Consider the following 23,915-nt stretch of genomic DNA (forward strand, 5'->3'; position numbering starts at 1 on the left):
CTTTTCATTTATTGATTTGTTCTGTTTTTCTTTTCACCTGACATTTCAATATGAGACAGAGCCTCTAACCTGCTTTCTTTAAAGCCATCTTCCAGGATGGGAACTTCCTGAGGCTCTTTGTAGTGAATATGGACACAAAAGAATTCCCATAACTTTGCTGATACGACCTTGTGTTCCTTGAGGTGTTACCATGGCTTTCCACTGAAATTGCCAATGTTTAAACCCTTTGCTATTTTCCCTGTTTCCAAACAGGCAATTCAATGTGTGTGCATGTGTGAGTGCACGTGCTCTTTTGGCAGCAATATGGACATGGAGGGAGAGATTATTCTTTGTCTTGTTCTTTAGACATTTATCTTCAAGCTATGTGACAAGTTCCAGAGTGTCCACTTGGCTACTTGGAGTAGACAGCTGGTGTGGATAGAGGTGCGCACTGGGTGGATAAGCCTGGTTGGGGTCTCCAGGTTCATTGTAGATGCAGGTTCAGTGCTTGTTAATACAAGAAGGAAAGTGAAGAATGGAGGAGGGAGAAATGACTACGCATTGGACTTGTTTAAGAGCAGTTAAGAGAGTATGTCTGCACAGGAGTCATGGCAGCTGAGCTCCTAAAAAGCTGAATTACAGCTTTGGAGATGATATAGGTAGTCAGGAAATCATGAGTTCTTTACTAAGCATCTGATCAGGTGATGGGTCAGAGTAGGGCTGAGGTCAAGACACTCTTGAAGGCATGGAAGATTGCCCAACCCATCACGAGACAATGACAACGTAGCAACTCTGGAGCACAGTGAAGTGTTGTCTTTGGAGGACTGACATCTTCTCTCTATGCTTTGTCTTTCAGAAATGTAGATGGCAGCTGCTGTCTTTGAAGGACTCTCACCCATCTGACCCTGCGCAGTGCCTCCGATTGCTACCATGATCTTCTGCATGCTGCTGTTGGCCTCACTGCCTGAGCCATCTGGTGCCGAAGTCAACCCTGGTAGGGAGCTGCCAGGCTGGGAAGGGACTGATCTCCCACCTTTCATATGCTTGTTCTCAGCCTTTCTTACCCTTTCATGGTGAATGTAATGACTTTCATAACGACTGTAACGAATGCACGTGAATATAATCACTAATGTAGTTCTTGAGTGTCCTCCTCTGGACTGAGATGGCCAGTCTTCCTTGACAGCTGGAGTGGGACGCCTCTCCTGACAGTCCCAAGAGGGCTCTGGCACATGGATATATTCCTTTCTCTGCTCACCCAGAGGGTCTGGGCTCTCAGCAGACCTATCTTGAGCTCTGACTATCCCCTTCACCACTTTGACCATATGGCCTGCAGAACAAACCTGGCTCTAGATTGCCTCAGAGATACTGTCCTCACTGTGGAAAGCAAATTACCAGTTAGCAAAGCATAAGCCACAGCTCTCGAGCCAGCAAGAGGGGTTCTGGAGAGGGAAGTGTGGAATGAAGGATAGAAAACCCTACCTGGTATAAAGCTGGGGTGGAGACAGGGATATGGGCCTCTGAGTCCCTGTGGAGGGCATGAGCTCTTCTCCTCCAGCATTTGGCAAGTTCTAATTGTGACGGAGATGAGTAAGATAACAGTAAGTCTGCAGTATAGCACAAAAATCCCTGTGATGAGGTGGTTTGAGCTGGAGACAATCTGTGAAATAAATGAGTCTCATCCTTTTCCAGCTTGGCTGAAGGTGTGGTGAGGCACAGTGCTGCCCTCAGGGCCTTCCTTTGCTCTGCTGGGTCTGGCTCTGTTTGTTTGGAGCCCTTTGTGTTTGGCTCTGACCCTGCTCTGGCCTGTGGATTTTGCAGAGGGTTGAGGTTGTGCTGCAGCAAGCTAGAAATGAGGTGAGGGCTTTAGGGGGGGCTCAGCAGGGACTCCTGTGCTCTCTGTTATACAGCTGTGCCCTGCACTGGACACCCCCCACGTGTCCAGCTTTGATCTGTGGTTGCCATCGGGTTCTGATGGTGAAAACCTCATGGAAAAAGAGGGAAGATGGCAGCTAGAGGGTCAGTCAGACACAGATTCCTTTTGGTGATGGCAAGGACTGAAGTTAGCACAACCAAAGGTGCAGGAGCTAGCTTCCCCACCACCAGGTCCTGGGAGGTGGGGTGGGCTCTGAGCACAGGGCTGTGGTCCCACCCTCCTGTCCACCAAGAACTGAGCACGTAGCTTTGCTCACGCTTCTCAGTTCTGCCTGACACTTCCTCAAGTAGCTTGGTGTTCTCAGCTCCCACAGCTGCTCAGCTGCCTCTGTCCTGAGGGGTCATGCCCTGTTGTTCTCACCCAGACTCCCAGCACACCCATAGCCCAGCTGATGCTCCTTGGCTGTGATGCTTACAGGTTATCTTGACCTCCTGGTCTGTTCCAGGAGTGGTCTGAAGCACCTCCTGCGTTACCTTCTAAACCAAAGGGGCTGCTTTGGAGATGGTTTCAGACCTGTGCAGGAAGGATCCTGTGGAGTCCTTTTGCCTAGCATCCCTTGTTTGACCTCACTAACAGAAGGGAGCTGTGGCACTTTTCTGAGCCTCAATGTGTCCTGTCTGCATTGGCAGGTCAGTGTGTCCCTGAGAGAGTAGTAAATGCTCAGGGATATCTGAGCAGGAGTCCTGGTGGGACCTAAACAGAGCCTAAGGATGGTTTTGCTCAACAGGATGTGTATTTTGGTGAGAGCCACGGCCACCCATCGAGTGTTTCCCTTGATGCCAGGGACACTCTGGCTGCCATCTGCCAGCCCTGGGTTTGTGAACTGATGAGTTGTGTTAAGGATTGCAAATCCCAGGCCCTCAGAGTCCTTCCCAAGTAGCCAGCTCTCCATCTGGCATTGCAGTAGGGTGTGCGCTTGACCTTTAAATAAGGTGTGACCAGACAGGACTCCCACTGTGGAAACACAAAAACACTTTCTGCACCCCACCCTTTTGGAAAAGCTTCAATATTCAGCTGTAATTCAGCAACGTTCTAGCTTTCCAGCAATAGATCAGATGGTGCTAGTGGTGGGACAGGTGAGAGTGAAGATAAACCAGGCTGGTTTGATTTACTGAACTTATTGTTGAATATCAGAGCAGGGTTGGAGCTCTCAGCTGGCTTTTGGCAGCCGCAGTCATCGTGCCTGATCCCAGCTGCCTCCCAGTGAATTATTCTGTAAACAGACCACTTAAGAAACCTCAGATGTACCAATGAATGTTCTGGATGAGACCAGAGGTGCATCCAGCCTGGTGTCCTGACTTCAGCAGAGAGTCCCATTCCTCCTGGTTCTGGCAGACTGCACAGATGGACATGTACTCAGCAGTGTTTGACCCCAGGGATGCTCTTGCTGCGCTCTGCTGCTTAGGAGCTTTCTGAGCTACTACTTGTGTAGTCACCTGTGGTAGCTGTGAGTTTGTCTCACTGATTTTTTCAAACCCATTTGACATTCAGAGTGTTTAACAGATTAAGGATGCATATGTTGTTTTTGAACTCTGCCACCTGATCTTTTGATGCCTCCTGGTTCTGGGATTTTGAGAGACAGTGAGTCTCTTTGTCAGGATATAAATGATCTTTGTCACACTTGACCTCAGTAATCTTCTTGACATGATGAGGCTGCTAATCTTATATCATCTGTGTTGTCTTCTCTGCCTTTTGGTGGGAGAAAGAAGGAGTAAGAGCTCTGTTCCATATCTGACTGGCATCTGACCCTGAATACAGTGGTGTAATGATATTTTCTAGTTTATATAAATTCCTATAATTTGCTTTTTCTATATTAAATAATCTGGTATCATCAAGCAAACATTGTTACCTCACCACCCATCTCCTTCACAAGATTATTGAGGAATATATAGAACATCCCAGAGTCATTGATAACTGTGCCTGAAAGCAGCTGCAGCCAAAACCCTATTGCAACAACCTCTGCAAACATGTGCCAACGCACACACATGCCACCCTGGAGTGACCCGAGCATCTGCTGGCATTTGCAGTGTCACTGTGAGGGGAGGAGCTGGGGCTGGTTTTGGGGGGGGGAGCAGCTGTAACCCCAGAGGAGAAAGAGCAAAAATCTGTAGGAAAGTCCATTTCCTCTTGTTCTGGGTCTTGCCATTGACTTATGTGTTTGTCTTTTAATTGTTTAATGATTTAATCCCATATAATGTTCTTTTTAATCTGCTGTTGATGTCAGTCTGACAAAAATATCTTGCTTGCCTGTTTTGAATACTGAACCCTAATGAATACATTCAGATTTTGAGTTTTCTGAAACATCTCTCATGTTCCAAGATGTGTTACAAAAACTTGTGTCAGGGGAGAGAGCTTGGCCAGCTTGGCTTTGTCAGTGGTATCTGCACTGTCTTTGGGGTATTGAGCTTGTAGAGCTCCGTGGCTGGAGCCAGTTGTGTCTGTACTCCCTGGAGGCACCAAGTTTGAGAGTCTGCTCATGCCTGGAGAGAAATTCTTGCTCCATTTGAGGAGCAGGAGGCAGGGAACAGGCCAGGATAGGACAGTGTGGATGGGCAAGGGTCTGTGCTCAGATGTAAACTCTAATCTGAGTGACACAACAGAGCAGATGTTTCCATAAACTAATCTAGTCATCTGTAATAGAAGCTGTTTTACTTCTCACTTGTTACTAGACTGGTGAAAATAATAATTTTCCCTGTTTTAACCCAAGTCAAGCATCCAGTTTATTTCAGAAGAAGAAAGAAAAGCTTTAAAAATGTTTCCTTTTTATGTCACATCATTATTGATAAATAATTATTCATTGTAAAATAGGTCCATGCAACCAGTAACACTATTATGGTTTTGGATTTCATGTTCTTAAAATGTTCCTTTGTAAAGTTTTTTGCCTTGCCAGGACTCTGCTGAGTGATATTAACTGTGAGTGTATTTCATTACTTACAATTTCAGTTTATGGTGATTACGAAGGAGTAAATCCTTTTTAATTGCATTCTCTATTTGGTCATTACCATCTTTATTCCTTAGGCATTCTAGCCTTTTAATTAAACTTGTCTGGAGATTAGAAAGAATTGGTAGTAATCTTTTTTTGTTCTTTTTTTTCCTTGCTTGTGTTCCCATTTTCAGCTATATGCCGTTACCCCTTGGGCATGCATGAAGGGACGATACGAGACGAAGACATCACTGCTTCCAGTCAGTGGTATGATTCCACAGGACCCCAGTATGCACGGTAGGTTAATCTCTGGCACAAAAAAAAAAAATGATCCTTTTTTATTTCTTCTACATAACAAATACCTGATTGAGGAAGAAGTTCCCTCACTTTTAAAGAAATCTGCTTAGCTTATTCACTGCTTCCATATTAAATCTAATTAATGCATAATAAAAGACCAAGAGGCAGTGATCGTAGTCACAAGCTGTAATACAGGAAATTCTGATTCAATATTAAGAAGAGAAAAAAAGAAAATCCTTCCCCATGAGAATGAAGTGGTGGGACAGGTGCCCAGAGAGGTGGTGGTGTCTCAAGTCTTTGGAGATCTTCAGGATTTGTCTATACAAAGCCTTGAGCAACACACTGTAGCTTTGGTGTTGGCCCTGCTGTGAGCAGGAGGTTGGACTAGAGACTTCCAGAGGTTGCTTTCAACCCTCGTTGTCCTTTAGTTCTGTGAATAAATCTCTAATGGATCTGTGACTTACAGGTCAGCTAGGGACACCGCCTCTGGGATTCTTGTAGAGTGCTTTAAACTAAATTGTAGGAAATAATTTACAAGAATGAACTTTTCAGCAGCATCCTATTGAGGAAATGGGCTGTGTCCACTTTGACTCAAAAGCCTGGAAACTACAGAGCTAAGGAATTGTTAAAAAGCAGCTAAAGGATTTTTTTCCATGTCAAGCAGTACTACTTTCTCATAAGCTTGGCTTTTCTTCTTTTGTCATTTAATTTCTCTCAAAGCTACTAACTAATGATTTACAAAATACTTACAAATGTAAGTTTTCTTAGAATTGTTTCTAATGATGATAATCAAACATTCCCACAGTTTTGGTGCAAGTCAGATATGGATTTCAGGTTAACTGATACTTAATCATAGACTGGTTTGGGTTGGAAGGGACCTTAAAGCTCATCCAGTCCCAACCCCCCTGCCAGCAGCAGGGACACCTTCCACTAGACCAGGTTGCTCAAAGCCTCATCCAACCTGGCCTTCAACACTTCCAGGGAGGAGCAGCCACAGCTTCTCTGGCCAACCTGGGACACTGTCTCACTACCCTCATAGTGAGGAATTTCTTTCTAATATCTAATCTAAACCTCCCCTCTTTCAGTTTAAACCCATTTCCCCTTGTTTTTTCATTAACTGCCCTTATGAAAAGTCATTCCCCAGTTTTCTTGTAGCCCCTTCAGGTACTGGGAGGCCACTAGAAGGTCTCCCCGGAGCCTTCTCTTCTCCAGGCTGAACAGCCCCAACTCTCTCAGCCTGTCCTCACAGCAGAGCTGCTCCAGCCCTCGCATCATCCTGGTGGCCTCCTCTGGACTTGTTCTAGCTGCTCCAGGTCTTTCTTATGGAAAAGAAAGACTTATATTTTTATCTTACTTATATTTTTATGATGTATTTGGGCAGTCCAAAATCATAACGTTCTCCTAGTGCTTGATTATTTTTTTTCCTTAGTCTATGGTAGAGCAAAGATGCTGCATGTCATGTGTTTTAATGGAGTTTGAACAAGCCTGTGGGTCTGAAAGCTGGGAGGCTTATTTTGTTCTCCAAGGTATGGCTTATCTCCAGTTCTGCAAATACTTGAGGCATCACTTACCATCTGTTACTGTCATCTCCTTGCCAGGGCAGCTGGATATCCACAGGGTGAAGACATGAAGGCACCTTCTAGCTGACTTCATTTTGTTAGAGGTCATGTTTGTCCTATGCAGACGTCTGTCCCTGTCATTTCCCAGTTGCCCTTCCTGCCTTTCTTATAACTTATTTTATTTGCCCCTTCACCTTGAGAACGCCTTGCACAAACAGCTGACCACCCCGAGACAAAAATCTCTAGCTTGTGCCTTGACCTTCAGTGTCTCTTCTGGGTGCTGCCTTCCTTGGTGTGTAGGGGTTGGCACTCACTAATGCCATCAGTTAGAGACAGGATGCCTGTCTGAAAGACAAGGGCACTTCAAGGGCTTTGCTCTTCATTATGAAATCACTGTTGCTGGATAAATTTTTCATGTTAAACTCTCAGCACCTTGTGGCTTGCACAGCTGAGTTTATGGAAGCCCAGGTAAGGCAGTGGCTCCTTTAGTGGCTCCACCTGCTGATAGCTGCAGCACTCTGCTCGATCTTCGAGGACAAAAGCCTTAATTGTTGTCACTGGTGCCTCAGTGTTCAACCTTGGAACAGAGACCTTTACATCGTACACCCAGCAGTGTCCTGCAGAAGCTACTCTGCTGAATGGAGGAAGGGTGGAAGATGAGATGACTCAGAAAAAGTTATAGATGGGCAGAGCTTTTATTTCTAAAAATATATATTTTAAGATAGCTCCTCTTTGTGCTTGTTAGAGCTGTAGGGGGTGGTCAAGCAGAGGTTCAGGGCTGACTCTATGGGGTTTAGGAGAAGTGAGGATGCACTTTACCAGCAAGGTCCTAAAAAGCGTTCAGGATGCAATTACCTACTGAGTAAAATAGATGTTTCCAATCAACATGAAAGTGTGTGTCTGGGAAAATAGTTACTTCTAACAGTTAATGAAAGTTATCAGAAACTGAGGGAATTGTTCTGAACAGGGCAAAACTGGCTCCAGGACTCGGATAAGTCTCAATCAACCATCACCCCCAAGGAGAGAGGTACTTGGCAGCCAGCTGTCAGGTCTCACTTGCAGGTGTGGTTTATTTCTCACAATTCTCAGAGTTTCAAGGTGTCTCCTCAGTTATTGAGAAGGCTGGATCCTTGGAACTGACTTTTTTTAATGTTGTGTGGTTTTTTTCCCCCTCAGGTTACAAAGGGAAGAAGGGGATGGAGCCTGGTGCCCAGCTGGCTTGTTACAACCAAAAGATGTACAGTTCCTTCAAATTGACCTGCACAAGCTCTTTTTCATCACCTTGATTGGGACTCAGGGACGACACGCCCGTGCCACAGGCAAGGAATTTGCCCGTGCTTACCGAATTGACTACAGCCGCAACGGAGAGCACTGGATCTCCTGGAAAGATCGTCAGGGCAGGAAGGTGAGTGCAGCAGGAACTGAATCGTGGAGGATGTAGAAGTCAAGTCATAGAGAGCTAAACTGGAGAAGATGTGTCCTCTCCATACTGCCTAGTGCATCGTACTTTATCCTCACTCTTCTCTGTCAGCATTCAGTGTCTTCTTCCTTAGTCCTGTGTTTGCTGTGATGTTGGACTCTTATTCCCCGACCTGATCCCCCAAATCCCACCCATTGACAGGACTGAAAACTGTGGCTCTTTGCTACCTTTCTGTCCATGACTGAAAATTGTGACATGACTGAAAACTGTGGCTCTTTGCTACCTTTCTGTCCATGTTCATAATATCAGGTGAATGTCCCTCTACCAGCCAGACACTGGCTTCTAAATTGGAAACTGCAAAGCAGATGCCTGCTTTGTGATTAAATTCATAATATCAGGTGAATGTCCCTCTACCAGCCAGACACTGGCTTCTAAATTGGAAACTGCAAAGCAGATGCCTGCTTTGTGATTAAAAGAAGAGAGTGGATGGCAGGGAATGGAGCTGAGTTTCTGGAGGTCTGATAGTGGTGTTTAATGTAGGGAGCAATAAAGAAAGAGAGGGGGTGGCAGGGAATGGAGCTGAGTTTCTGGATGTCTGATAGTGGTGTTTAATGTAGGGAGCAATGAGGAGGGAGGAGTTTAGAGAACAGGAAATGTGCAGAGCACACACACTCAAAGAGGTTTCCTTGCTCACCACAAGTTGTCCCCTGCCATCTCCAGAGTTGAGCACACAGCTCAGCACTAGCTGTGCTCTGCTCAGGTTTATAAGCCTTTATTAAACTTTCCTTAGGAAGGAATCCCCTTCTCTCATCTGCAGCTGGTCTGACCTGATCACCCTGCCTCAGGCTGGCTTGTGCAGTCTGAAGACCTAAACCAGACTTCACAGAATCACAAAATGTTGGGGATTGGAAGGGACCTCCAAAGATCATCTCATCCAATCCCCCTGACTAGAAGAGGTTCTGGGTGTGGTGATGTTTTCTAGCACTGGGGGGGTGCTTTGGAAGTGACAGCAGGGTCTGCATTGCAGTGTTAAGTATTAACTTTGAGCTTGTTAATGAATTATTTGCTCACTCAGACCTTTGATCGCCTATTTGGCTGTTACCATTATCTTGCCCATCTCTCACATTTTGGTGTGTGCTACAAACACTGTGATTACAGGATGGGAGGGGAAGTTTAAACTCCATGGGACTAACTGTTCTTCATTGGTGCTTTCTTTGGTGAAGTCTGTCTGCATCTCAAATTATATCAGGATTCAGTTGGCTACACTGTCCATGATCAGTTATTAAAGACTTCTTGGCTCCCACTGCAGTCCTGTGCAGAGCAGTGTCCTCAGGCACTCAGGACTCTGTTAGTGTCTGGTGTTAAGATTTAGGATGGGTCAGTTTTTGCAAGATCTCCCTCTTAGGCCATAATGAGCATGTATTCAGCTGTGTATGATGCTAGAATTTGAGCCATCCTCTATTCTAGTCTGTATACATGGAAGTCAGCCTATATTCTGCCAGTGTGTGTACCTCTTGCCCATTACATGAGACCATTTCCCTCGTGGTATCCTTAGAGAAGATGCTTCTGCTCTTCTGCTCTTGACATGACACACACAGTGGGGTGCAATTCCTGTCGTTTCAGCTTTCCATAAAACACATTTTTCAAAATGGCCATATTCCATTAGTGAATCCATATTTCAGAGGCACTGCTGTTTGGTCAAATAATTTGGTAAAAATATTCTGTAAAATCATCCAAGCCTTGGAAGGAGCTGTAGATGGAGTCTCAAAATCATCTTCTACTTATTTGTCTTAGGAAGGCCTCTTCCAGTCCTGCAGTTGATTGATTCCCAGTCACTGAGATTTCAGGGTGTGACTGTGTGATCCCATCTTGGCATGTCTCTGACCAAAAGGTTTCTGTTAAAAAAAACCAAACCAAAAACCACAAAAAAACCAAACAAAAAACCCACAAAACCAAACAAAAAAACCAACCCAAACAAAAAAACCCACCACCAACCAACCATGGTTTCTGTTAAAAAAAAAAGAAATCCACAAAAAACCAAACAAAAAATCCACAAAACCAAACAAAAAAAACCAGCCCAAACAAAAAAACCCACCACCAACCAACCAAAAACCCAAACCCAACAGCACTGTGCTGTGAAGTTTCAGATCTCACAGGATATTGTGCCACCAGATATGTAGCACATGCTGCTCTTCACCAGGAAAATCATCTCCAGCTCTATCTCCTCAGTAAAAGCAAAGGGTCACGTTGCTGTCCCCTTGGCTCTGACACCAGTTAAGGGTGGTCCTGTCCGTTGGCACTAACCTTGCATGGTGCAGTGCTGTCGAGTCCCAGTCTCTCATCAGCTTCTGGGATCAACCATCTACAGTTGTTTGCCAGCAGCACTGCTTCATTCCTGATGTTGTTGGGAATATTGACTGGTGTCAGTAGTGACCAGGACTGGAAGCTGGTGATGAGTTTGGCTCACACACAACTGATTTACTTTGGGGTTTATTTTGGCCCTGAGAAACTGAATGTGCTCAATAGCAGCAACCCCACCTTGTGGAGGTGCTATGCAAAGTGCATCTGCTCTTTGCTTCTCAGATGATGTCCATACAGGACAAATAGAATCATAGAATTGTGGAATGGTTTGGGTTGGAAGGGACCTTTAGAAGTCATCTAGTCCAACCCCTGGACTGTCACTCTGCAGTGACCAAAAATGTCAACTCTTCCAATACAGAGCTGGTGCAAAGGTACCTTTTTCTGAAGGGGGTGGCTGAAGGATTTACCCTCTTAGTCCATCCAGAACTCTGTCCATGTAGAACTTTTTGACTTGACATATTTGCCACCACCAGGATTCCCCATCAAGTGGTCAACTCCAGAGGATCTGTTCAACTCCTGTGTGAAGGTGTGGGGTATTCTGACACAGCTTGTCTCCTGTTGGGTTTTATCTCCTATCAACAAGGTCTTGTGAAGCCAGCTTAGATGGCTTCCAGGTCTCCTATCTTAGGCCATCTGCCAGCTGAAATGGTTAATCACTGTCACTTGGTTCTTGAAGTCGAGGATTATTTGTGCATCCCTACATCCCTTGAAGTCAAAGATTATTTGTGCATCTTCATTGGAAGAAGTCATGGGTGTTTCTCTTAGGAAGAGAGATATTAAGAGGCTGCAGATTAAAAGCCTGTTGAGGAGCTGAAGAAGATGAGGAGCCAGCTCACTTTTTGATTCTCCTTCTGTTTTCTTTGGTCAGCTCCTGGGATCTGTGCACCTTTACAAAGCTGTCCAGCCAGGTGGAGGAAACTGTTTCACAGCTATCCTGGTGCTGTGACCACTAGATGTGACTGTCTCTTCTCCAGGGACATGCAGTCTTCTGAGTGGCTTTCTTTTTGTGGTACAATGAGGTCTTTCACTTCTCAGTAGTCTCTCCAGCCACACTTACTCTCTGGAGATCTTCCCTGCTGCCATGAAGAGGAGGACACCTTTCTGCTCCCTTATTGACCTCCCTCATCTCCAACAATCCATGTGGTCTTTTGAGTAACCTCAGCCTTGATTCATTCTTCCCACCAATAGTATCTTTGAACAGGAGCCTTCACACTTGTAATTCAGACTTTTTATATCAAAAATGTTCTTATGCTATTTCCATAGGTCCAGATCCTTTACAAAAAAAAAAAATCTCTTGGGTGCTTTGTGTTTCTAGTGGGGGATTGACAGCTTCAGCTGTTTCCACACCCTGACTGTGAAAACAAATAGTGGGCTGTTCCCAGAACAGTGGTGACCCTGAGGAGAAGGGGAGGGTGAAAGTCCCTGTATCAGACTGCACTTCAGCAGGGTGGGGTGACCTGGCAATGCTGAACCCTTCATTCATGACATCTGCCATGCAGCTGCTTGCACCTTCATCCCTCAAACACTGCAGCACCTCTGGAATTATGTTGGCTCCTAGAAAAAGGCCATCAGGACCCTCCACCAGGTAACTAGTGATGAGAGCAAGCGCTCAGTTACCTGCTGGTAGTGTATGTGGACATTCACTTGATGAAAGAAGGTTAAGTACAAGTAACTGGAGCTTTCTGCAACAAATAGTCCACATGTATGTTCATCTCCCACCTGCCTTTCTCCTCTCCCTTGGAATGCTGCCTGGTGTGGGTCTGCAGTGGAGAGGAGGTAAAATAGCAGCACCCTTCACCCTTGTAAGCCACGTAGCAGGTAGGAGGAGGAGAGCAGCAGTGCTGCTAATCCTCTGCAGATACTCCATGGGAAAGCTCCCCAGTCTCAAATGATGGGATACAAGTTGCACCACGAACAGCACAACAAGGAGAAGTTGCTGGTAAAGGTCTCTGTCTCTTCTCCAGGTGATCCAAGGCAACATCGATACTTATGATGTGGTCTTGAAAGATCTTCGGCCTCCCATCATCGCACGTTTTATCCGAGTGATTCCTGTGACGGAGATGCCAATGACTGTCTGTATGAGGGTGGAGCTCTATGGCTGTGTCTGGTATGGTAAGTAGCAATTTCCATACCTGTCACTGGAAAGTAATCCTTACACAACGCTGACTGGGACTCACCTGCGTCCCCACGTATGCAGAGGGAATCCCAGGCTCGTGGAAACTGCTTCTGTTGGTCCACATCATAAATTAAAAGGATCATACGGACAGAGATGATGGAAGGCTGCTGCTGCTGCTGTATTTCTGAGGTATATGGCCTTCTTTTTTTAGATGGTTTGGCATCCTATAGCATCCCTGAAGGAGGGACAATAGCGGCTCCTGGCTTCCCCATCGTTTATCTGAATGACTCGACCTATGATGGCTACCAGGAGCGCAGGTGGGAGAAGTCGTCCTGTTCTCTCTCGGTCACTGTGCAAAGTATCTTTTCTTTCCTACTTACCCTGTCACTAGTATCTTGTATCCCAAACACTTTTTGAAGACCTCCAGAGCTGCAAGCTAGCCTGCTAGTTCTCCAAAGCATCATGGCTTTGTTATTCCAGGCCCTTTGACCCATTGTTAGTTGTTTTTTTTTTTAAAGGAGGGCATGGGCTCAGGATACATCAAATTTGATTCCCCCAGCTGAGAAAGGCTGGCAGGAAAGAAATATATTTTGTTGGTGCTATTGTAAGTTGTTGCTTCTCTTTAAAGAGAAGAGTGTGTCCTTGGTACAGCTGAGGGCTGTCTTTGTTCATAGCTTCCATCATGATGTAAGGACACAGTCCTGATGGGTCTGGTTGCCTTAAAGCCCTCATCACTCTTGGTCTCTAATTGTGACCATATTCATTAGTGCACTGATTTCTTTGTTGGTTCAGGTATAGCCTTAAGCTGTTGTTGATGCTGCAGATCATAAGGTGCTGCTACTCTTCTGTTGCCCCAGATTGGAATGGTAGAGCTGGCTGGACCTTCTACCTGCACAGTCCCAGTGTCCCTGGAGCAGATGAAGGTCCTTCCCTCTTCATTGCCTTTGTTTGATATCTGAAATGCATTCTCTAGCAGACTGCATCTTAAACTGTTGCAGGAGGTCTCCAGGGTAAACTGGGCATCCAAGAAAGTGCACAACACCTGAACTCTAGGCCTGCACTTGGTACCTGTGAGCTTCTGGACAGATTTCAGAGATTGTTTTTGAAAACAAAGCTCTGATGGACTTGAAACAACTTGGAAAACTGCATCACTCCCTGTGAGAAGCTTCAGGTCAGCAGAGGCACCACTGCCAATGTTGTATGAGAGGAAGGTGGCTGATTACTCACTGTAAAGATTTCTTGGGTATGATGCTTTTCCAATTTGGAGTAAAAAAGCACAAAGTAACTGGATTTTGACAGCTCATTACAAGGTCTGTTAATTTTTCATGCCACTGAGATTAGTTAGGTAGGGTGGCATGTTACTGACATTTTGAAGTGTCTCTGGTTTAGCCAATAGTTGACTTTTTTGAAAGGAGAGTTCATGGACAGTCGGTACCTGCAATGTTAAATAAGTGTCTGAACTTTCAGACATTTAGTGTGTTCACTTTCTTTGCTATAAATACAGATTTGAATGTGTTTCAACACCTTGAAACCTCAGACAGACTTGAGCACAGGTATCCTCTTGAGGCAGCACATCCCTGCCTGTGCAGAAATGTGCCTCGTAAGTGATCTGACTGTGTCTCTCCAGTGACCTGGTGTCATCCCTTGAGTTAAGGTGCTTTTATTATATGTCCTGTTCCAGTTGTCATTAACTTCCTGAAAAGTTTTACTGTTGCCTAATTTTTTTTTTAACGTGTAAAGGTGATTTTTGTAAACTTACTGAACTTCTCTCAGGATGGAGGTTAAAATAATGGGGTAGAAAGTACATTCTTCAGTCTTGTAGGAAGTTGCAAGATACTGAGTAACAATCTTTTTATATGTTAATATCTGATGTTTTCAATCTGCATTGATATAGTAGGGATTGGATATATTTCAAAAAAGAGTTGTATGTGTAGAAAGGTGAAAGTGTTGCACTTAAGCTGTCCAACACTACCTTAGGAAGCTGGCTCTGCTGGGGTGTGTCAGGGAGCCACAGGTGTGTAGGCACAAACCTCACCGTGCTAAGCAAGGACTCTTTCAAACTATTTAACCTCTAGGGCATGTGCCTGAAAAGCAGGAGGCTGCTTCTTCCAGCTGTTAATCCTGTTTTGGAGTTCAAAGGCATTCATACCTCTGCGAACTCTAGTGACAGGAGAGCTCACCTGGAATGTACCTGCAGAGCTTCAGTGCAGGTAGCAGCAGCCCAGCCTGGGTTACAAAGAGTGCCTAGAGGCAGCTGGATGGAACAGGTCTGGGGAGAAAGTTCAGGCACTAACACAGCTGAGCTGTTTGTATTTTCCCTGCTACAGGACAGAGGACAGGTCAGGGGTGGCTCCCAGAAGGCAGGTGGGTCAGGAACGTGCCACATCTGGCATCTTCTGCTCCAGGACAGTGCTGGAAAACTGTATAGTGGGCTCTGTACCCTCAGATAGGATGTGGAATGAGGGTCCTGAGTGAAGAGTCTGGTCAGCCTTGGAAACAGAGCTGGTAACATTCTCCTCTTGTGTAAGGAGCAATGGCAGAAACAATCCCAGTTAGAACTGGCTGTGGCTGGATGAGCTGCCCATGGTCTCGCTGTTCTTTCTCCTCCTTTTCTGTGCCTGTCTGCAAACCTTTCCCCAACTGGTTCCCCCAGGACAGGATGGAGCAGTGCTCCTCCCATGCAGCTCCATGGTGAAATCCTGCAATTAAAGCTCTCTGTTTGGAGAACACAAAGTGTCATTTTCTGTAGTCTCAATTGTCATTCTCAAGAGACTCTGCTCGTAGCTTGGCTTTGCTGTCAGTGCTTGATAGCAATGCAAAAACTTTTCCCAAGCAGGGAAAGATTTTTAAAAGCCCAGCCCAAACAAAATAAAGATGATGTTGCATAAGAACAGGGAGTGAGTTCTTGTCCAGGATGGGTTAAGAGTAAATAAATGAATGTTTTCCCGGTACCAGTTGAAGGACCCATGTGTTTGATCTCTCTTGGCTGGTATTCTCCCTAACTGTTGGTTCTTTCTTGCTAGGTACTTGTACGGTGGTCTGGGCCAGCTGACAGATGGTGTGTTGGGACTGGATGACTTCACACAGAGCCACCAGTACCGTGTGTGGCCAGGCTATGACTATGTTGGCTGGAAGAATGAAAGCTTCAGCACAGGCTCTGTTGAAATGGAGTTCCAGTTTGACCGACCACGGAACTTCACCTCCATGAAGGTAGTCACCCTTGTACCTCTCCAGCAGGCTTTGGATGCTTCCAAATTGCCCCTTTGGGGTCTTCTTCTCAAAGCAGGAGGATATAAGGTGCCTGATGGCAGAGTCCACCCCTAGGCAGAATTTGAGCAGGAGATGTCCCAAGTTTGCCAATGTAGAAAGGTGAAGCAGGGGAGGACTTGCCTCTCCAGAGCTCAGGCACTCTCCTTTCAGTATTTGACCAAAAGGAATAAAAAAGAAGACACCTGAAGCAGTGGTGAGGCAGCTGAGGTGGATTTAGGATGTAGGCTACTTACTGTCTAGGGGGTGCCTGACCCTGGAGATAGAGGAATGTGGTTGTGCTTCCACTTTGACCAAAAATTTCTCTGGATGCCTCCATCTTTGCTTGTGCTGTGGGAAATTACTTAAACACACAGGAAAGGGATGAACTGAACTTTTGAGTCTGTAGTAAACAGCAGAATCTCTTAAAAAGGATTGGTGGCTTTTCTTGTAGAGATTTCAAATGAAGGAGAACCCACCACATCCTTAAGTAAATTGCTTTGGTGGTTACTTACCCTAGTTTTATTTTGTCTATTTTTAACTTGCAACCATTGGCTCTTAGCCTGCTTTTTGCTGGCAAAAATAAGAGTCCTGCCTTCTCAGAAATTTTCCTGCTTCTACAGTATGATTAAACCACTCTTTTAATCTTGGCCTCAGTAAACTAAGTTGGCTGAGCTTCTCAGTGCCTTCCCTGTGAGATCCAGGGTCACTTTTGTTGCTATCTTCCAGTCCTTTCTTTCTTTGCCAGTACTCTTTTGGAGGTATAGAAACTAGAACTGGATGCAGGCTTTACATCAAACTGCTTGAAAGAATGGTATCAATTTCCTGCTTTTGGATAATTCTTCTTTATTTATCAATCTTGTAATCATATTAGTCCTCCTAATCAAGGGATAGGGAGCCACTGTTCATCAAGACTTTGTCGTGCTACAAGTCAGTTCAAAGTTATTGGTGTCCAGGATAAAAGTCCAGTGTAGAAAAGCGTCACTTACATTTTGTTCCTGAGTTCACTACCCTGGAATGAGTCAGTCCTGAAAACTTCAGATTATTTTAAGAAACTTTGATTTTCTAAAACTTTTCCCCCCCCTCCATTTAATTTCTTTTATTGCTAGTGATTCTGCTGTCTCTTTCAGATCATTAAAAAAGTAGCAAATAACCCTGAGCTAGGAATACATTCCTGCTAGAAAAACACCTCCAGAAGAATGATTTGTGCCCTAAAATTTGTAAGAGACACTAGTTGACAATTTTTAATGAAATTAATAATTCATGAGTTCATACTATGCTAACTGGAGTCAGATGTTATAATGAGTAAATCAAACTCCTTATAAAAATCTGTCATGTAAACACAGCCATCCTGATCAACCGAACATGTAAGCTCATAAAAATAGCTGCTTCATTTCGTATTTCATTATAAAGCTGTATTCATTAGCATAAATTATTCTTCCTTCTTTATTGACTGTTACCTGTTTCAGCTTTGCTTTTATTTTGTACAGACTGCATGGTCTGTAAATACTTTTTTTGTATCTTTATACCTGTTAGCTTTAGTCCAGTTTCCTGAGCTTGCCCAGTATCCAAAGTATTAAAAAGAAATATTAGCAAATATTGCAGCTGCATTGCAAATTACTTAGGCTTGTGTATTAGAAAATTGGACATTAGTAGGTGGTGTTTGGAATAGAAAATGTCTGTGTATCAGTCCAAGATGTGAACATATCCAACTCCTGTACAAATATGGCACAAACTGTATATTGCAGGCGTCAGGCTTTCCTGCCTTCTTATGGGTGACTATTCCTCCTTATTGAATAATGTTGTCTAAGCTTCATCTGTTCCTAATTATATGCAAATACCCTTCTTTTGTCTTTTTACTGCTCATCAGGCTTGTTGTCCTCATTACTGCTTCACTGCTATTCACTGCAAGGGCTCACATAGGCCAAGCAATTAATAGGGTTCAAAGCTGCACTTGGTTTGGAAGCTGTTGTTGTCACAGTTGCTAATAGTCCAACCGTCATTAGGAAATAATTTTGAGAGACACTAGGGAGTCTTGGACCACCATGGCTATGAAGATGGAGTAGACTGAGGGATATGGAAGACTTTAAGGGTCACCTTATTCCTTCTGGTTCCTGGTCAGTGACAAAATACTGTGGTCCGGATCTTCAGGACTGTGTGGCAGAACTTCAACTGTCGTGTTAGTTTGTTCAACAAGGCGCAGGGCAAGATTTGCATCGAAGAAGGACAGTGGAACAGTGTTCAGGATCCTTAGGAGCCTTGTATCTCTTTGCAAAACCTGCTTCCTTGGAAGTGCTGGAGGCCTGGGACAGTGCCAGGTGTTTGGTGCTGGTGGGTCCGCAGTGCCACAACCCCGGGAGATGGAGGTGTCACTTGTATGCTGGAGTCTCTTGGTTTGGGTGGAACCCAAGAGCAGGAAGGGAGAAAGTTGCTGCCAGTTCTTGGGAGGGTAAAACAAACCTCCCAAATACAGAGGTGTGAAGTCAACCTGAAAGCAGTTTGTGAGCTGCTTGGTCTGGACTGGACTGTGTAGAGCTGTAACTGGGAGATGAGAGAGGATGCCTTCGTTTTAGTGAGGTAGATAGTGATTAGTGATGGCACTTGAAATTCCAGCATCATTAGCTACACTAGTGGTGCCATTGCAGCAGGGACATCCTGATGATGTGCTGAGCCATCAGGAGAGGTTGATGGATGCAGGCTTCCATGATGGTGTAAAGAACTTAAATCCTCAGTTGTCTTCAAGAAGAAGCCACAGCAGAAGAGCTGCTGTGTGTCAGGAGGATGTAGAGCTGCTGTGTGTCTCTTCTTCAGCTTGCACATATTGCTTGGTCATTTTTTTGGTAAGAAATTAGGTTAGACTGCGGATGCTGAAGGCTTTCTAAAAGACACTAGAGCTCAGGTATGGTTTTCTTCCCCTCTTATGATATATGTTCAAGGAGAACTGGTCTGTGAGGTTTTAGATTAGTAGAGGGTTTGTTTGATTGATTTTTAGATGGGCCTTTTGAAGAGCCTGCCAAAATTTGACCGTTAATGAAGCATTTTGCATGTGTGGTTAAGAGCTAATTCGGAATCAATTTTTGCCCAAATATTCTCATTGCACACTACGAGTGGAGGGAGCTCTACTGGAACAAGCCACTCATTCTGGGTTGAGAGTATTCATACAGGGAGATGTTAAAAATAAATTAAAAAAAACCCCTTTATGAAAAGAAAATCCCCGAGCCTTGATTTAGGTGTCAGTAAATCTTCCTCCTGCCTGATCAATCTGTTCTCTTCCTAGGTGCATTGCAACAACATGTTTTCCAAAGGGGTGAAGATCTTCCAGAAGGTGGAATGTCTGTTCAAACCACGCCTGATTGCAGACTGGGAGTCTGAACCAGTTGGAGTGGCAACTGTCTTAGATGACAAGAACCCCAGCGCTCGGTTTGTCACTGTCCCCCTCAACCAGCGCGTGGGTAAAGCCATACTTTGCCGCTTCTACTTTGCTGACACCTGGATGATGATGAGTGAGATTTCCTTCCAGTCGGGTGAGTATTCCTCCAAGTCAAGCAGATCTGGGGAAGCACAGGGAGCGAAAGAGATGGTGTGGAGATGTAAGATGTGGGGGTTAACACAAGAGTAAGGCACTGTGGGGCTACCTGGTAGGAAGGAGGTGGTAGTGGAAGCACTGAGGGGCTTGGAAAAACAATGCAGAGGCAGAAAGGTCCAGTCTACAGTGGATGCTTTTCATGTTGATACTGATGCACATATGCAGAAGCACAACCAGGACAACTAAAAATTGGGCTATAGAGCATTTATTCTTTTTGAGACAGCTGCCTGCTGCTTATAGAGTTGATTTTTACTTCTCTTTAGTAAGTATTTTATTATGAATAATTTAAGTACATCTACAGATGATGATCAAGTTAGCAGATTATTAAAAATAAGAGGCTGACATTTTTTTTTTCCCCACTCAAGTCTTAACTATGCCACAGCAGTCAGGGCTATGAGGTGCTTTAAACAGCTCTAGAAGGAAATGGACAGGGTCTTGGAGAAAACTGCCAGCACTGACAGGGAAATGATCTGGCTGTAGCTTCTTGAAGGCCCCTAATGAGCTCTAGTGAGAGGACATTGCTGAGGAAGGAACACTCCAATTGCAGCTCACCTCTTGCTGGTAGCAGCCCCTCCTGGTTACCCTTCCCTGTCATGCATGGGCCTAGGCAGGCTCTTGGACTGGGCTGGGATGAGTATTCTTACAATCATGCTAAAATGGAAAAAAAAAAAGAGGAGCTCTGGCTGAGCTCAGGGAAGGATCCTGCACGCCCTGGCAGTTTGCTGTGGTTGGGGAGTACGTGTGGCTCAGTGGAGAGGCTCATTCCTGTGGGTGTGCTGGGAAGTGCTGAGTGAGCAGGTAGCTCTGCTCGTGCTGCAGCCCAGCCCTGCTGGGGAAGGCAGAGGTGGTGGTTGGGATTGTGCTGACCTCTGGTAGGAGCTGGGAGGTTGTTGGACTGACACTTTCCCTTCCCTTCCCCAGACATGGAGAGTGTGAATCCTAATTTTGTGACGGTAGCCACAAGCACAACAGATCTCCTGGAAACAGAGTGCAACGTTACTGAGGGGACCTGGGGTAAGGACTTGTGTCACTCAGCCATGCCAAGGGCTTGAGTGTCAGGGGATTTCACAGTAACATCCTAGTTAATGTAGCCTCTCCCTCTATTTCTGGAGATCTGGGTATGGCCTGGTTATTGCTCAGGGCTGCATCTTGCTGTCCTCAGAGCCTCAACTCACTCTTCCCTCAGCTGGCTGAGGCTGCCTCAGAGCAAGTGGACTGAAGGCAGATGTGCAGCCAGTGAAACTCTGCAAACTGTCTGCTCTGTCATGGATCCATCACAGGAATCTCTTCCAATGATAAGAACAGACTTTGCAGAAGTTCTCTGCACAATTCTTGGCTACAAGCCTCCGAAATGAGAATTTCTGATAGGAACAAAATGTGAACACAGCTAATGTTATTGCTCAGGAAGCTGCCTGGGATCTTTTCCATACCAGACTGTAGGAAGAGACGTGTAGGAAGCTAGCCAGCACAGATAATATCCTGTGCTTTGTTAACTCCAGATTCTTCATACCTCTGTGATTGCAGAAACGACATCTTCTGTAACCAGCACCTGGATAGGAGAGAAAGCAGATGACTCCAATACCTCCATCCTCGTGGGCTGCCTTGTGGCTATTATCCTTCTGCTCCTGATGATTATAATCATTATTCTTTGGAAGCAGTATGTTCAAAAAAGGTTGGAAAAGGTAATACAGTGGGGCTATTTTGCAGACACCAATTTGCTATTAAATATTAACCCTAATGATCTCAGAATGGAAAGCACAGAGTTTCCCCAGCTCCATAGAGCAGCTAAAACTCTGTCCTCACATCAGAGGAGGATGCCAGCCCTATCCAAGATGTTACTGGAAGTGGCTGTGGTTGCAGCTAATACATTACTTGGCAACTGAGCATCGCCTCAGCATTTTTTTTCCCCTCTCTTTTACAGGCCCCACGTCGAATCCTGGAGGAGGATGCCACAGTTCGCCTCTCCTTCTACAGTTACACCATTGCCAACAACCAGACCCAGATCCACCAGTCAAATCCCACCTATGAACGTGCTTTCCCACTGGATTTGGAATATCACCAGCCAGCTACGCTGCTCCAAAAGCTTCCAGAGCTCTCCCAAAGTGCAGAGGATTCAGGTAATGTAATCATCAGTCTCCAGAAGTTAGGCATTTATTCTTTTATTATTTCCCTCAGATTTTAAAATGTGTCAATTCTCAGTGTCTAAGTAATCTTCTCTGACTCCTATGCAATACAATATTAACCCAGGACCCTAAGACAATATTCTAGAGCTCTGAAACTTTTTAGGACATAACTTTGGCAGATGGAGCACCAACCCCATCAGAGGGTGATGGCTTTTTATTGTTCTCTTTGAAGATGGTGTTTGTATGGTAAACAGGTTATCTTTTAGGAGCTGGTTTTAGCATTCACTCATCAAACAGCCCCTTGGCAGTGTAGTCACTGCCTGCAGCACCTCTTGGTTGTCCCGACTGGTTGGTGGAGAAGACCTTTAACACTTCTTCCTGCAGCAAAGGCTCTTTGAAATTCCCTTAGAAAAAGCAGAAGGAAATGCAGCAGAGAATTGTCAGTGGGGCACTAGCTTCCAGCTCCTGGGGAGCTTTTGGACACATGCAGAAGGGAATGTCTCCAGCAGTGTTTTGTACTTGGTGATGACAGTGTTGGTCAGTGAATGGAAGGACAGTGCTGCATTCTTCAAGCACCAACAAGTTGCTGAGATCAGGCATTATACTGCACAGGGAGATTGATTTGGATTGAGTCAGGATGTGGATTTGAAGCAGAACAAACATTCTGTGTCATGCTAACCATGCAGGGAGTTGATTATAAAGAGTTATTCCATTGTATTTATGTGAATAAGTTGTAAGAGGTAGCATAGGATGCAAACAGAGTACATGGAAAATGGAAACCTCAACCAGTTCTTGTTGCAGAAGGGAATCCAGAGCAAGTCTAACGCTGCAGACAACATCCCCGTGTCAGGTAAGGGGAACGGATCGTATTTAGGATGAATCAGAAACAGGATATCACTTCAGACCCATACCTCCATGTATGGGCAAGAATGGTAGCTCTCGTAACTGGATAGAGCAGGCAGCTGGTTCACACAAGTTCACTGGCACCTCAGGTGTTCTGGTCTCTGCAGAAGTGCAGCTTGCTCTGGTTTAAGTCCCCGTTAGAACAAAGCAGAGCCTTCCATCTGGGTCTACCTTGGTACAAGGCAGTAGGCATGCAGCTAGGCTGAATTCCCAGAGGTCTGCAGGATTGAAAGGAGTGGAAGCCAGGCTATACTGGTTTTATGGGATTGAGTGTGTCTGACTCCACCTGTCTTTGGTTTCTCCTTAGTGTGCAGTGGGGACTATGCTGAGCCTGACCTGACCAAGTCCACTCCTCACCAAGGCTTTCAGAACAGTGTTCCTCATTACGCTGAAACAGATATCGTTCACCTGCAAGGTGTGACTGGCAACAACATGTATGCAGTGCCAGCCCTCACTGTGGATTCACTTACCAAGAAGGACATCTCCGTGGGTGAATTCCCACGGCAGCAGCTACGACTCAAGGAGAAGCTTGGAGAAGGACAGTTTGGAGAGGTACAGCCCTTCTCTTCTACTTTTCCTCCATTATAAAGGAGCTGCCTGGAACAGTGAAACTTCTGAGCTGCATCTCTGGCACTACTCTGTATTTAGGGGCTGAGGGACCTGTGTGCCAGTATTTTATTTAATGCACATCTCCCCTGTTGGGGAAAGCTGTTGTCCCTTAGAATAGGCTTCAGAGAGCCCCATTCTGCACCTGGGAAGCTGCTGCCTGGTACCACATGAGTCTTCCTCAACAGATGAGCTTTGCAAACTTCTGTTTGTTGGCTATATCCCCATTTATGACCCTAGAGAAAAGACCTGGAGGTGGGAACTCAGACTGCTTCACGGTTGTTGTTCATCCATGGACATCTCAGACATGCAGTGGCTGTCACCCACCTTTAGGCATGTGAGTTTGAAAACGATAGCAGTGACTCCAGCCAAGACAGATTGATCTGAGCTGTAAAAACAGCTTTCACATTAACAGGTGGAGGTTCTGGTGGAGCTCTGCACACTGACCCAAGCAAAGACAGACATTTCCTAAGCCCTGTGGTGCCCTCACATAATCTCTAGCATTGCTGCTTGCTCAAGCCCCAGTTTGTGTCAGAAGCCTCAGGCAGCATGACGTACATCTGTCATCTGCCAAGCTTTTCTCTTTACTCCTTGAGTTGCTTTTGAGCTGTGAATGTTTTCACATCACCTTTTCTTCTCTCCCTGCTTTGTTTCCACACTGTCCCTAGTTCCATGCTGAGCCAAGTCTTCCCCTCACCTACTCCCACTCTTCCACTGTCTCTTTCCTTCACAGCTTTTGCTCATTCACAGCCTTCAATTCTACCTATCTACTACATTTTGGCAAAGCAGGGCCCTTTACTGACCTCTTCCTCATCTGTGATGGGCCTGTCCTTATAGTTCCTCCATTCTGACAGCACACCTTC

At 45.3% G+C, this 23,915-nt stretch overlaps 1 protein-coding gene across 1 annotated transcript in view; it reads left to right on the forward strand.

Annotated features, from left to right (window-relative positions):
- Positions 1-831: 831 nt before the first annotated feature.
- Positions 832-23,915, forward strand: part of LOC104524317 (discoidin domain-containing receptor 2) — a gene marked incomplete at its 3' end in the record, with an annotated part of 25,429 nt that continues 2,345 nt past the window's right edge. The window contains exons 1-11 of the mRNA XM_029084784.1: positions 832-973; positions 5,030-5,132; positions 7,868-8,096; positions 12,437-12,584; positions 12,800-12,905; positions 15,612-15,798; positions 19,112-19,358; positions 20,342-20,434; positions 20,945-21,102; positions 21,342-21,537; positions 22,754-22,998. Of these exons, the coding sequence (XP_028940617.1) occupies positions 910-973; positions 5,030-5,132; positions 7,868-8,096; positions 12,437-12,584; positions 12,800-12,905; positions 15,612-15,798; positions 19,112-19,358; positions 20,342-20,434; positions 20,945-21,102; positions 21,342-21,537; positions 22,754-22,998 (1,776 nt within the window). The remainder of the gene's footprint in view (positions 974-5,029; positions 5,133-7,867; positions 8,097-12,436; positions 12,585-12,799; positions 12,906-15,611; positions 15,799-19,111; positions 19,359-20,341; positions 20,435-20,944; positions 21,103-21,341; positions 21,538-22,753; positions 22,999-23,915) is intronic.

Source organism: Antrostomus carolinensis, unplaced genomic scaffold, assembly GCF_000700745.2.
Source record: "Antrostomus carolinensis isolate BGI_N321 unplaced genomic scaffold, ASM70074v2 scaffold9264, whole genome shotgun sequence".
In the NCBI taxonomy this organism is placed as follows: domain Eukaryota; kingdom Metazoa; phylum Chordata; class Aves; order Caprimulgiformes; family Caprimulgidae; genus Antrostomus; species Antrostomus carolinensis.